Below are 14,149 nucleotides of genomic sequence, written 5' to 3' on the forward strand. Positions count from 1 at the left end.
TGTATGTGGTACTTCTGTAGGGTGTTAGCGCATGCGCATTACGCTCCCGCCATCCCCCCGTTTCGGAACAGGTTGGTGGGGCGCAGAAATAATGTAATTTTTCATTTGAGTGCCTTTTATCAGAGTAATTCCATGTGATAGTTTAGTGCTTAATGCTTCGAGAGACTTATCCAAGTAAGTGAAGGCGTTGAACTCGCAGCCAGTGTGATTGTTTACGTGTTGATGAAGAGAGGTTTTGTTTGTAGGCAGAACAACAAACACCGTAGAGGCGAGGAGATGCATCCGTCTGTCTCATTTCACATTATTCTCCCCTCGCCTGAATTTTCCTCGGCGCTTTCTTCTTCGATTGCTTCTGTGCACTGTTCTTTTCAAGTTTTGCTACTTTTCTTGTTGATCAGTAATTATCTGTTGCATGGCTGGCCTCGCCTAGGGTGTCGTAAGAAGATAAAGCGAAAACCAGTGAAAAAGAGGCTTTTCGGGGGATTTCGAAAGCTGCTGCTGCTGCTGCTCCTCTGCTCCTCTCCTCCTCCTCCTCCTCATCCCCCTCCTCCTCCTACCACGCTTGCCTGATTCATTCATCCATCCACTAACTCGTTTGCTCTTTTTCCTTTCTAAATGAAGTTTTAACATTCGGTTGATGCTTCTATTTATTCCAATATATGATTTCCCGTAAGAGTTTGTCCACTTGACGCAGTTGACGTTGATGACGGCCCGGAGAAAATGTACAAGCTCAGGAGCCAGTGAGCTTTGAACACGGTATACGTGGGGCGTGTGACAAGGCCAGGCCATTTGGGATGTCGTAGTGCTAGCCTACAATGATACTCTTAATTGAATATTCAGTACAGCCTAAGGCATCCGCGTAACCAGTAGGCTAGTACTGCTGAACTTGACTTGGGCCGAAACAAATCGGTATGATTGCTTAGCTGTAGCTACGAGCCATTTGGTGATTTTATTTTTACCCCTAGATTTCTTTGTAGACATTGCTGGCATATTGTCGTCTAGTGGAGGCTTCACAGGTCACACAGGTGTTTGCATATATACATTAAGTAAATGCCAAATGAAGTGGGTTTAATGGGGTTAAACTTTCAAAATGAAGCTTAGAACTGCTAACCTTTAGGCATAGTGTTATGGGTTGCATATTTGCTGGGCTGTTGTGTAATCATGCCAAGAAACTCTACATGACATGCCCAGACTCTAGTCAACTTTTTGTTGATTTAGGATTAAGGGGTTTAATTTTGAAAACACCTTGTCTTTGAGTATGATAATACACCCTGCCACATTTGGTGGTTTTCTACTCCTGCTTGCTTAAGATGAAAATTAGGGTTCTGAACCCTGTTTACTTATGGAAATGATTGCTTATTTATGTTGACTTATAATACCCCAGTTCATGATTTGCAAAGAATCTTAACTGTCATTGTGAGTGGTCAAATCGACATAGAATTCCATGACTAATGCCAATGATGGTTGTACACACTTTCTCTGTGCTGGACAGCTAGCACTGTATATTTATTACTTTCATCTCAGGCTGTAACTTAAAATAAAAATTCGTAGGCCTTGAGCTTCAAGATAAATTACCTAAGATGAAAAGTACTGTCATTGTGTAGCTGGTTGACTACACTTTGGGTTAAAAGTCATCCTGAACATAAGCAGTTGTATATAATAGATTTGTTCTTTTTGATTGTGTAGATACAGTATATATATATATATATATATATATATATATATATATATATATATATATATATATATATATATATATATATATAATGGCATAATTTTGTCTTTGTAGTTGTCTGCTGCTTGAAATATTTGTGCATGAATCCATAGCTTTCTGTGTCGTTTGCTTTATGTTGACGTTCTCATTTTCTTACTATAAGTTATTGATATGAGTCCATTTTTGCTGTAACACTAGAATTGGGATGTTAAAGAAAGTCACGAGTAAAATATGGCAGTGTCATGCGAAGATTATTCATTGGTTTTTTGCACAGACTGTTATTTTTTACACACTACTATTTTTAGTGACAGACTTACTATTAATCATTTTAGGGATTACCAGTAATATATATAGGCACAGCACCAGTCATTTAGCAAATTATGTGGCTATAGTATTCCCAGATACAGTACTAGAATAAAAATGTTTATTTTGTCAACAGAACTGTTTGAAGACCAGTTGTACTTATGTTTTTGTATTTGACTGTAACTCAGTTTGGGTATGCTTCCATCATTCATTGTTATTTGAATCAGATTATGGTCTGTCACGGTTAATTTGAGTAAACTGTGAATTTACAGTGCAGTGCAATTTTTTTTTGTTATTATGCATCCATATAGGAAGGTACTGGATGGCACCACTGTCAACCTTTATTAAGACGACCAGCTGGCTTGTGTATATTCTGTTTTAGGCAATATATGAAATTTAATAAAATAATTGATGCCTTTAGGCAAAGTTATTGTTTTTTTGAAGCTTTGGAGATGTCAGCATTGCATATGTTTCTAATAAAGAAAGAAAACCATTTCACTACATGAGTTTGTATAATGACAGGAAGGGAGAGGGTGATGTGTAATGCTCTAAGCTTAGGTGTTACAAAGTACAATGTATATATATATATATATATATATATATATATATATATATATATATATATATATATATATATATATATATATATATATAATTATATATATATATATATATATATATATGAATTTATTAAAGGTATGAGGAGAGATAGTCATTTATGAAACTGAATTTATTAAAAGGTATGAGGAGAGATAGTCAATGACTGTGGTGAAGAGTAAGTAAAACTAATAAAGCACTGAATACAGTACGTACATTCAGGTACTGTACATTCCTTTGAAAGAAAACTTTCTCAGCACAACATAAAACAGGAAAAAGTTCCTGCCAGTCATAACATCTATAAGACTAAGAATACTGTAGTTAGTGAAATTGATACATTTTGTTGAAGGATGATGAAGAGATTTACTCTGGTGTCAATAACCATTCATTGCAACAGAAATTTCTTATTAACTTTTGGTGCCAGTGATTTTGTGAATAAAACAGTTGGTCATACCTGTGGGAATGGCAACAAATTGCAGATGAAATGCATACTATTATCATGAGTTTAATTTGACAAGATGCTAAGGGCCTAATCTGAAGGATTTATTCCTAATGAAAGGTGAAAATTACAAGGTAAAATTACTGGATGGGAATTCAGGCGGAAAATTAGCGTAAAGAATAGAAGTGGAAAAAACTCATTTCTTGCCTTGTAGAGGGAAATCCAACATAAAAATGTAAATAGTGGCATAGCCTATGCAGTTTGTTGACTCCTTACATTGGTCACTAGACTCTTCAGCCTGCACTTCATGGCCATTGCAGGTGAGCCTGAATAGTTCCTCATTGGGCAGGTGGGTACCGTTCTCAGCTAGCACTCTGCTGGCCCAGCCTTTGAATCTCCGACCAGCCAATGAAGAATTAGAGGAATTTATTTCTGGTGATAGAAATGCATTTCTCGGTATAATGTGGTTCGGATTCCGCAATAAGCTGTAGGTCCCGTTGATAGGTAACCAATTGGTTCTTAGCCACGTAAAATAAATCTAATCCTTCGAGCCAGCCCTAGGAGAGCCGTTACTCAGCTCAGTGGTCTGGTTAAACTAAGGTATACTTAACACTTATTTTTTGTGGCCTGAATAAATTCAACTTGTTTTTAATAGCTATTGCTTGTAATAACTGGCAGTGATGTAACCTGGTTTTGTAATTTTATTTTCCATTCCCTCATGTTTATGTATTTATCACTTTTTCCTATACAGTCACCACTCTACTTATGAACAAGGTATGTTCCGGATAGCTGTTCGTATCTTCAGTTGTTCATAAGTTGCTTATTAATATGTAGTGCATAATTTTTATTAGTGTTTATACTGTTTTAACTTTATTTTTAAATTGTGCAGTATTGTAAAGAATTACTTTGGATTTTAGAAAGGTAAAAGGAGGATGAAATTTAGATTTATGCAACATTCAAAATTTAGTATTTTTTCCAAGCTTTGAAAGTTATGAACTTGGAGGGAATTTTGCATGAGCACAGTGTGACATTGAAGTTCCTAATGTAAACAAGGCACACTACCATTTGTTGACAAAAATGCAAATGAAATGTTTCCTGTGGGGAGAGGAAATATAGAAAACAGGAATTTATCAAAGAATGAGTTAAATCAGAAAGATAGAAATGAATAGGAATATTTTACGAGTACGAATGAGTATTCTCATGATTGTAAGAGTACGAGGTAGTTAATGCTGAGAATACTCAGGGTAGGCTAATCAGGGAATGGACTAAAGGAACAGGTTCTTCTTCCTTGTGTTCTTGTTCTTTGCAAAAATTCTACCTGAGAAGATGTGCAGAGCAAAATGTTATAACTTGAATGTTCGTAAGTAGGGTGGAGACTAACTTCTCTGTCAAGCCAATATCCCTGTGGAGCCCTGTTGGGTTTATAGTCTGTTAACTCTGTCCATAAGGGTTTTCAGCTGAAGATTCAAAGAAGGAAAACTGCAAAATGAAATGATACCAAGTTTTTTTTTTTCCAGTTCAACTGTGCCTTTGTTAACATTACCAAGTGGTTGAAAATCTTATTAATTGAAAAAACAATAACTTTTGTACTGATCCTGCCAGAAAAATTAAGAAAGAAACTTGGTTTCATTCCTTATTGGAGTTTTCTCTTTTCTTTTTTCTCTAATTCTCCAGCAGAAAACCCTTATGAACAGGGTTAACAGACTGCTGTATAAACCCAAGAGGGCTTTAAAGGGAAATCAGCCTGCAGAGAGACACAAGTTAAAGGAAAAGGTGATAAATAAATGAGTATGAGGGAATAGAAAATAAAATAATACAAAACAGTACACCTGAATTCAGGAGACTGCAATAGAAATTAATTTGCTCTTCGTTTAAGCATTTAGAGATTAGAAGATTTCGCAACTGCTCTAGGCAAACTATTCCACATTCTAGTTGTAGCCAAGATAAAATTCCTGGCAAAATGAGCAGTGTTAAACCTGATGCCATAAAGAGACACTGCAACAGTAGCCTGCCTAGTGTTGCGACCAAAAAGAGCTTGGTCGTGTAAAGAAGAGTGCAGAGGATGTTTTTTGTTGTGCATTTGATGCAGCAAAGTAATGAACTCACTTTACATGTTGCCACAAGTTAGCATTACAAATAGGCAAAATAAACTCGACTGATGACATAACTCTATCCAAGATTTGAAATTAGTCATCACTGGAAGACCACACTGAAGAGCAGTATTTCAAACAAGGAAATAAAAGATAAAATAGAACAATTAAAATTTTTGTTGCCGGTAAATTTGTCTGTGATATAAAGCATTGAATTTTCCATTGTGCATTAATGTATTACTGATAGAATAATATGGTCTTGGGAACTGCCCTAGTTGGTGGGTGGAGTATAATGTTGTAATTAGGCAGGAGGAATTAAATTCTTTGTGTTAAGAAATTCTAGCTGTATCAAAGAGAAACAAAAATCCAAGTGTGGCTTGTTTTATTATATTAACAGTAAACCCCCCGTATTCGCGTTCTCATGGTTCGTGGACTCACGCATTCGCAGGTTTCTCTGTGGAACATATCTAGCCATCATTCGCGGAAAATTCGCCCATTGTGGTATTTTTAACTGAAAAATATTCACTAATTTTTTCTTATAATTTTCATGAATAAATGCACTTTTTGTGATAAAACTATTAAAATACTCAGGTATAAGCATTTTTACAGGGTTTTTCTTGGTTTAAGCTATCAAAATGGGCAGTTCTAAGTGTTTTTAGAGGGATTTTAAGCATTCGCTGATTTGACCTATTTGGGGGAGTGTGGGACGCATCCCCCGCGAGTACGGGGGTTCATTGTATATATTTTTTGCAAAGAGGGTATTAAAAGTAAGTATTCTAGTTGTTCAAGTTATCTGATGGGAATTTGCTCAGCTTTCTCTTGAAATATATATTTACTGTTTCTATACTAAAAATGTTTTAGAAGTGGCAGAGAGGTTTAAAGTCATGGTGTGATGTTAACTGCGGGTTGTGAGGTCAACTTAACTCAGATTTAGACAGATCTCTACATACATCTGTATTTATACTAAACCTCCACTCCCGAGAATTCTTACTATATATATATATATATATATATATATATATATATATATATATATGTATATGTATGTATGTATTTATATATGCTTAAGGGAGCGTTTGTAAAAAAAAATCGAAAAATCAAAATTTTCTGAGATATTTTATATATGGCATCATACATATCTGACTATCTTCTCAGAAAGTTTTATTAAAAAATTCGCCATAGTTTAGGAGTTATAAACAAAAACAGTAACCCTATCATAGAAAAAATTACATTTTTCAGTATAATGTAATGATAATGTCAGTATATCGGTAGTAATTTCCTTTTAGCTATGAAATAATATCTAAATGCGTTATATTTGGACCTAATGCGCATCAAAGCCAGGAATACCAGGGCAGGCAGTGGCGTCAGACAATCAGTCAGTAGCAGCTCAGAGCTTGACTAAGTAAGGCGTCCACGCTGACCAACCTGAGCCGTGTTTTGACACTCGCTTCATCTAGCTTCATTTAGCGAAGTTATATTACTTTGCAAGTCTATTGTTATATATTTTGGCTTTTCAAATATGTCATAAAAACATCAAACTGTGTAACAGCAGGCAAATAAATACACAGAGAAGCAAAAAATATCGTATATCTCAAAACTAAAGTTATCAACATTCAAACTGCATCTCCTCCATAACGAATGCACCGATCTCAATGAAACAAAAAGCAAACGAAAGCTAAATAAACTGTCTACAAACAAATACACAGTTTTTCATTTTGTCCCTCGAAAATTTTTGGGAATTTTTCCAAAAAATCAATCTAAGTTTTTCAAAAATTGAAAAATATTCATAAAAAAAAGAAAAAAAAATTAAAAACGCTCCCTTACTTTGTTCTAATATATAATATCTGTCTACCACGTAAATTTGAGCTCTTAGTTTGCAAAAGTTATGGAGGAGATGCATTTTGAAAAATTTTTTGGGGGTGGGGTTACCAGCTAATGGGGCGGAAGGCGAAAATTATGGTTACAGTCCTTTTGCCTATACAAAAATAAACCCAGGCACAAAATTTGAAACTGATTCATTAAAAACACGGGGAGTTATTAGCGAAAAACGATTTTATCAAACGCTCCTCATATCGTTATAAAACTTTGAAGGCCGATATCTCAAAACTAAAGTTATCGACATTCAAACTGCATCTCCTCCATAACGAATGCACCGATCTCAATGAAACAAAAAGCAAATGAAAGCTAAATAAATTGTCTACAAACAAAGAGAGAGTTTTTTTTTCATTTTGTCCTCGAAAATTTTTGGGAATTTTTTCCAAAAATCAATCAAGTTTTTTCAAAAACGAAAAATATTCATTAAAAAAAAAAAAAAAAATTGAAAAAACGCTCTCTTACTTTGTTCTAATATATAATATCTGTCTACCACGTAAATTTGAGCTCTTAGTTTGCAGAAGTTATGGAGGAGATGCATTTTGAAAAATTTTTGGGGGGGTGGGGTTACCAGCTAATGGGGGGCGGAAGACGAAAATTATGGTTACAGTCCTTTGCCCTATACAAAAATAAACCCAGGCACAAAATTTGAAACTGATTCATTAAAAAACACGGGAGTTATTAGCGAAAAACGATTTTATCAAACGCTCCTTAAAAATCACAGTAGATGCTCGTGACTTCAGTGTATAAAGCGAATCCCACAGGAAAGTGATAGGCAGAAGTTCAGTACCAAGTGCTTTCATGTTTATTAATGCATCGTCTGGGCACATGATGCAATAATAAATGTGGAAGCGCTTGGTACTGAACTTCTGCCGTTATATTCGCCATTCAACTGTGGGATTTGCTTATATATATATATATATATATATATATATATATATATATATATATATATATATATATATATATATATATATATATATATAATGTCTGTGTACACAGTATATGTACATATAAATAATCAACACATACAATTCCGTGTGTTACAGAAATAAATTTCTGACTCACATCAGGATTGAACCCAGGTCTTTCAATTGAAAGGCAAGGGCGCTGCCCACTAGGCCATACAAGTCATAAAAGCAGTTGGAACCTGAGGGGGACTGCACCCAAGGAATTACCTTGGCATGCTAACTGCTTGCATACCAGTGTGTTTTCCCCAACTTCCCGACTCAGCAATGACCCGATTGACAGCATTTCACTTGAATTATCCCTTCTGAGTGAATAAGATTTTAAAAATAATCCACACACAATCAATTGTGGAACAGAAATAAATTTCTGACTCACATCAGGATTGAACTCAGGTCTTTCAGTTGAAAGGCAAGGGCACTGCCCACTAGGCCATACAAGTCACAAAAGAAGTTGGAACCTGAGGGCAACTGCACACAAGGAATTTACCTGGGCAAGCTAACTGCTTGCATACCAGCATGTTTTCCCCAACTTCCCGACTCAGCAATGACCCACTGGTGTGCAAGCAGTTAGCTTGCCCAGGTAATTTCTTGGGTGCAGTTGCTCTCAGGTTCCAACTTCTTTTATGACTTGTATGCATTTGCTGTGGGAAACAGAAATATTTTTAACGGTTTATATGAAAATCATCCCACGTATTCTACTCCTTTTATCTATAGAATTAAAAAGATCTTAGAGGATGCAAATATTAGAAAAATTCCTGTACTTCCTTTTCTGTATTGCACTACTCCTGCCTGGAAGTTACCTGCAGCGAAATTCTGCAGGTACTTCAGTGGAGCAAAGAGGGATAAATCTGATGAGGAAATGAGGGCAATATTTTAGAGCATGCTTCAGAGCATATGGATATTAGATTTATATTTACTGATGGTTCCAAATCCAATGCTGGCATTGGTTATGGAGTTTTTAATGAATCTTTTAACCGAAGAGGTGCGCTTCCTTCAGTTGCATCAAACTTTACAGCTGAGCTGTATGGCATCTTAGTAGCTGGAACATATTGCAACACTCCCAGTGTCGAGCTACACAATATTTTGTGACTAAAAGTGCCTTACAGTCCCTGGAAGTCTTTAATACTGATCATCCCTTAGTGTTGAAGATCTTGCAGTGGATATTATTGCACCATTATAGAGGAAACAGTGTGTCTTTTTGTTGGGTTCCTGCCCATGTGAACATATTGGGAAATGAAAAGGCAGACCAGCTAGCCAAATTAGCAGTACAAACTTTGATACCCAGAAAATGCCCAGTTCCATATCATGATGCATTCCATATTATATGGAAATCCATCCAGTGATTATGGGCACTTCAGTCGGACAGAGTAGGCTCCAATAAAATGAAAGAAATCACTAGTCAGACGCACCCTTGGAAATATGACCTAATACCAAGGAAGTGGGAGGTTGTATTGTGTAGATTACGTATTGACCATACATGTTCAACTCACGGCTATGTGATGAATGGGGAGAATGAGCCCTTCTGTGACGATTGCTTGGTTCCACTGACTATTAGGCATTTGCTGGTTAGAGTGTCCCAGTCTAGTGGAACTTACGAATCGTTTTTTATCATATACAGTGAGGCAGGTGGTAATTATAGCATGGCAAAGCTGTTGGGAGAAAGTGTATGAATTAATAATATTATCTCTTTTATCAAAGAAGCTGGTCTTCTCAAATATATTTGACAGCTGTGCTGTCTCAGTATATTTTTTCTTTTCTTAATTTATACTGTTTTTATCTGATAAAATTTATTAATATTTTTTTAGTAGAATTTTATATATTTATTTATTTTAGTTAATGGTTTTCTTTTTTGTTTTTTCTTTTAATCAAATTTATATGTAGTTCTGTTTAGCAGAATTTTATTTTTAATTCTGCATAACATACTATAAAAGTGAAAAGATCACATTTAGTATTCGGCGTCAGTGACCCTGGTAGTTTTGATGCCAGGTAACCCACAATTAATCAATCTGTAATTAATGACTTGTATGGCCTAGTGGGCAGCGCCCCTTGCCTTTCAATTGAAAGACCTGGGTTCGATCCTGATGTGAATCGGAAATTTATTTCTTTTCCACACGTGATTGTGTGTGTTGATTATTTCAATGTTATTCACTCAGAAAGGATAATTCGAATGAAATGCTCTCAATTGGGTCATTGGTGAGTCAGGAAGTTGGGGAAAACATGCTTGTATGCAAGGAGTTAGCTTGCCCAGGTAATTCCTTGCGCGCAGTCCTCAGGTTCCAACTTCTTTTATGACTTGTATGGCCTAGTGGGCAGTACCCTTGCCTTTCAATTGAAAGACCTGAGTTCGATCCTGATGTGCATCTGAAATTTATATATATGTATATATAATTTATATATATATATAATATATATATTTATATATATATATATATATATATATATATATATATATATATATATATATATATATATATATAATGTTTGTAGGTATGTGTATCATTTTGACAGCAGTATGAGCCTTTATCTTTTTATGTTTATAATTGGCTTCATGTGTTACTTCAGTTAAGACCTCGTATCTTCCTTGTTTGTTTAAACTCTTGTGGTTTTAACCCTTGTTTTGAACCCAACATCTCATTAACCCAAGAGATGCTGGGGGATGCCACTTAAGGACGACGGCAGTATTATGCATTTGCAACCTCAGTAATGGAACCAATATTTTCTTGCTCATTTTTTAACTTATATATATCACCTAATGTTATACATAGTTGTAATTGCATTGTGTCGCAGATTAATAATCAAAAATAAAATATACTTTTCAAAACTTATATTTAAAAAGAATATTTTCTGGAAAGAAAACATTTTTTCAAAAGCCACTTTTTAGTTTTGAAATGCTTCGTACAGTATTTTCTTAGACAATTTCAGATGTTTTCATGACAGTCTTACTCCTTAGCTCTTCAAGAAACGCCTATAAAAGTACAAAAAATATACAACAGTTATTAATTGGTTGAATGGGTGTACATGTGTGTGTGTATGTTAACTATCCTATGCACACTAACTTTAAAACCAATATTACTGTTGCCACTGTCATTGTAATTATCTATCTCAATATCATCATCAAAAACCATTATCTCCAAAATTCACAAAATAAAGATTTATAAAAATCTTCGACCATTGCTCAACTTCAGGATACAAAAGCCTCCCTGGTCCTGCCCCCCAGGCTGATTTACAATTTTGCTGTTTTTATACCTATACTTAAGAGAAATCTGGCATCTTTTGTGTTCAGTAGTGAGCTGAATGGCTGTTAAGACTGTTGACGTCACTCAGATCGCGATATTTGAAAATAAAGCGTCGATGATATCAACATCATCCTTACGCAGCATATAAAGCGTGGATTTTAGTGATGCACCGCACCTTGTGGGTTAAGAGAAGAATGCATGTCATTCTGGACATCACCTTTTTCTGCTATATATGCCAGGAATGATTCAACACTTACACTTTTGTGAGTTCTCCCCAAAGACTATACAGTATCAATGTAAATAAAATTATGGCCAGCTATTATTTTTAGTGTTCTCAGTTCCCGAAAGATATCTTTGGTCATCTGTTCTGTGTAGGAGATACAAAAAATTTTTCCCCTTCAAACCAATGGGCAGTCCCCACTTACCAGCGGCACTGGTTAACAGCATTTCAGTGTTACAGCGCTTGACATCGTTAACTAGATTTTTGCTTGATGTCATTAACTAGATTTTTGCATCCGATAAGCAGTTTATCGGTGTCTGTAAGCAGTTTATCAGCATTGGTAAGTGGTTTATTGGCACCATTAAGCGGTTGATCAGTAATATTATCAGTGATTTTCGGTTAGCTGTGCTCGGCTGGGAATGGAACCCCCGCCGTTAACCAGGGACTGCCATATGCTATATGACCCAAGTTGCATTACAGTGAGATTTTTTAAGGAATATGTACATAATTTGTTGGTGATGCTTTGTCACCATTTTGTCTGGTTCCAAATTCATGTTTTGGCTACAGTTATGATGTGCTATTGAGCTTCAACACACACTGACAGGTGTTCTTAAAGCAGTTTTCTGGGACCTTTAGTGTGTGTGTTTGTTTAGTATTTTAATGCCTGGTAGTTGATCCATACAGTATGGCAGTAATAATGCAAATGATGGTAATGCTGTTGCAATTATTCACTTCAAATGTGTAAGAGAGTTGCTGTAACTCTCAACTCTCAACAGTATTCTGTAGCAGAAAGGAAGTGGGATAGCCAGTGGAGTAAGAGGCAGAGCTTTTGCAAAGCTAAAACTATTAATTGCTGATCATGCACTGTTCTCAAGCTCTGTGATCAGATCTGCATAGGAAATGGTTGTTTTTGATATCTGAGAAAACTGCTTGTTATCTTGACTCTAATCAGTGTTTTCATTGCTTTCATGGAATTGTAATGTAAAGCTGTCAGAAAACTAGAGGTTTGGAAAGCTTCCTGTGTCTGTAAAGTTAATGGTACAGTATTGCTGCCAAAAACCTAAGTGCTTTTGTTCAACTGACTAGATTACCAACTACAGTAATTTTGATTTAGACCAGCAATTCCCAGCTTTTATAAGATGAGCATCCTTCTGTTTTGTAGGTAATCTTGAGAACTCCATAATTTTGGAAATTAAAAAGTATTTCCATTAGTAAAGCATATTTTAAATGCCACAAATTTCAGAATTAATTGCTCAAAATGTTCACAAATAAAACCTAGCCACTGGTGCAGCAAGCCAGCCCAAATCAATACTAGTCTCAAGCCTAGAGAAATAGAAGGGTTGGAGTCAGGAAAAGCCATTCTTCATTTGGGTGTCAACTCTTAGCACTTCCTTGCCTTCCTCACCAAATGGCTGATGCTCCAGATATGAGGAAGAGTTCAGGTTCTTCCCTGGTTGTCTGTGTTTTGCAGTATTTCTTGGCACCCACCAAAGAGGGGGATCCTCTTGCAGCAGTGTTTCTGTTCTAGGGGTAGCGGAGGCTTACAGTTGGGTGATTGTCTTGCCTTTAGCGCGGCAGGCTCTGAATACCCCACAGTCCTTTTAGACACAAGGACTGCTCTCGACTTAAACACTTGTCAGATATAAATAAAAATAACTATAAAATATAGGTATCAATGAAGTCAGATATAAATAAAAATAAGTATAAAATATAGGTATCAATGAAAATAAAAATAATAATATGGATACAAATAAAAATAAAAATGAAAACACTTCCTTTGGAATCACCTGTGGCTGGGTCAGTGCATCCAGCTTCCTTTGTGCGTGCTTGGTCTCTGGACAGAGCATGTGTTGCTGCTTGGATTAGCACCCCTTGTGTGCCTATACAGACACACTAGGAGGAGTTTGCACAACCTGTTCACTGTGTGAAAGGTCTAATAATCACTTGCTCTCAAGACAGGTTTCCTCTGGTTCCTTCCACCTCTGTGCACTTGGTTTGCTGAATGCTCAGGAAGTGTGTGTGTGCTGGTTCTCCTACTCCCTCCACTAGCTCACCAGATCCAAAAAGCATTCAGATGGTGATTCTGTTAGGTTTCATATTGTCTCTCATGGTGCATGATAAACACAGCAATAACAGGAATGGGCAGGGGAGCAGAAGCAAGGCATGTTTTCCTCTTGTGGGAGAGAGCCAGCTTGAGCCCCATGGGATGTGGCAGGACTGGATGATCCCTCTCTCAGAACTTTTAGCAGCATTTTTGTGAGATTATTTTGCCCCTTTGTGAGTTGAATAATCTTAGGGAAGCCTTTTTGCCTGCTCACATGTCCACGGCTTCTTTGATTGAGCTCACCTTTGGTTGCACTCCTGAGATGAGATCATCAGTCAGGTTGACCTGGGCCCTGCTTGCTTTTGATATCTTGGGTCAAGCAAACATTCTGATCTATGTGTCAGGGAGTTCCCTGCATTCCAGCATATAGAGCAACCCCCCTTCCCCTTCTTGTTCAAGCACCAGAGGAGATACTTCATGCTGCAGGAAGCAGACTGTTCCTTTTGCATTAGACTTGTCAGTCTGCAGGCTGACGAATGACCTCGTCATGGAGAACCCCACCAAGGTGCTTCCCTTTAGGCCTCCAAGACTGATGTTACGAGTCAGTTACCATGCAATCTTTCCAGGCTACCTTGTGACTCAACCTTTGGTTGAATACGTTGGCAG

General features: G+C 36.5%; 1 protein-coding gene across 3 annotated transcripts in view; it reads left to right on the plus strand.

Annotated features, from left to right (window-relative positions):
- Nucleotides 1–23: 23 nt before the first annotated feature.
- The window catches only part of LOC136833489 (putative leucine-rich repeat-containing protein DDB_G0290503), a 119,767-nt gene continuing 105,641 nt past the window's right edge, over nt 24–14,149 (plus strand). For 2 of the 3 annotated variants that reach the window (XM_067095703.1, XM_067095705.1), the window contains exon 1: nt 24–174. Coding sequence is in view for 1 of the 3 variants with exons in the window: in XM_067095705.1 (XP_066951806.1) it covers nt 153–174 (22 nt within the window). In the remaining 2 variants the exon portion in view is untranslated. The remainder of the gene's footprint in view (nt 175–14,149) is intronic. The other variant, XM_067095704.1, reaches the window with a different exon arrangement.

Source organism: Macrobrachium rosenbergii, chromosome 51 (assembly GCF_040412425.1).
Source record: "Macrobrachium rosenbergii isolate ZJJX-2024 chromosome 51, ASM4041242v1, whole genome shotgun sequence".
Lineage (NCBI taxonomy): Eukaryota > Metazoa > Arthropoda > Malacostraca > Decapoda > Palaemonidae > Macrobrachium > Macrobrachium rosenbergii.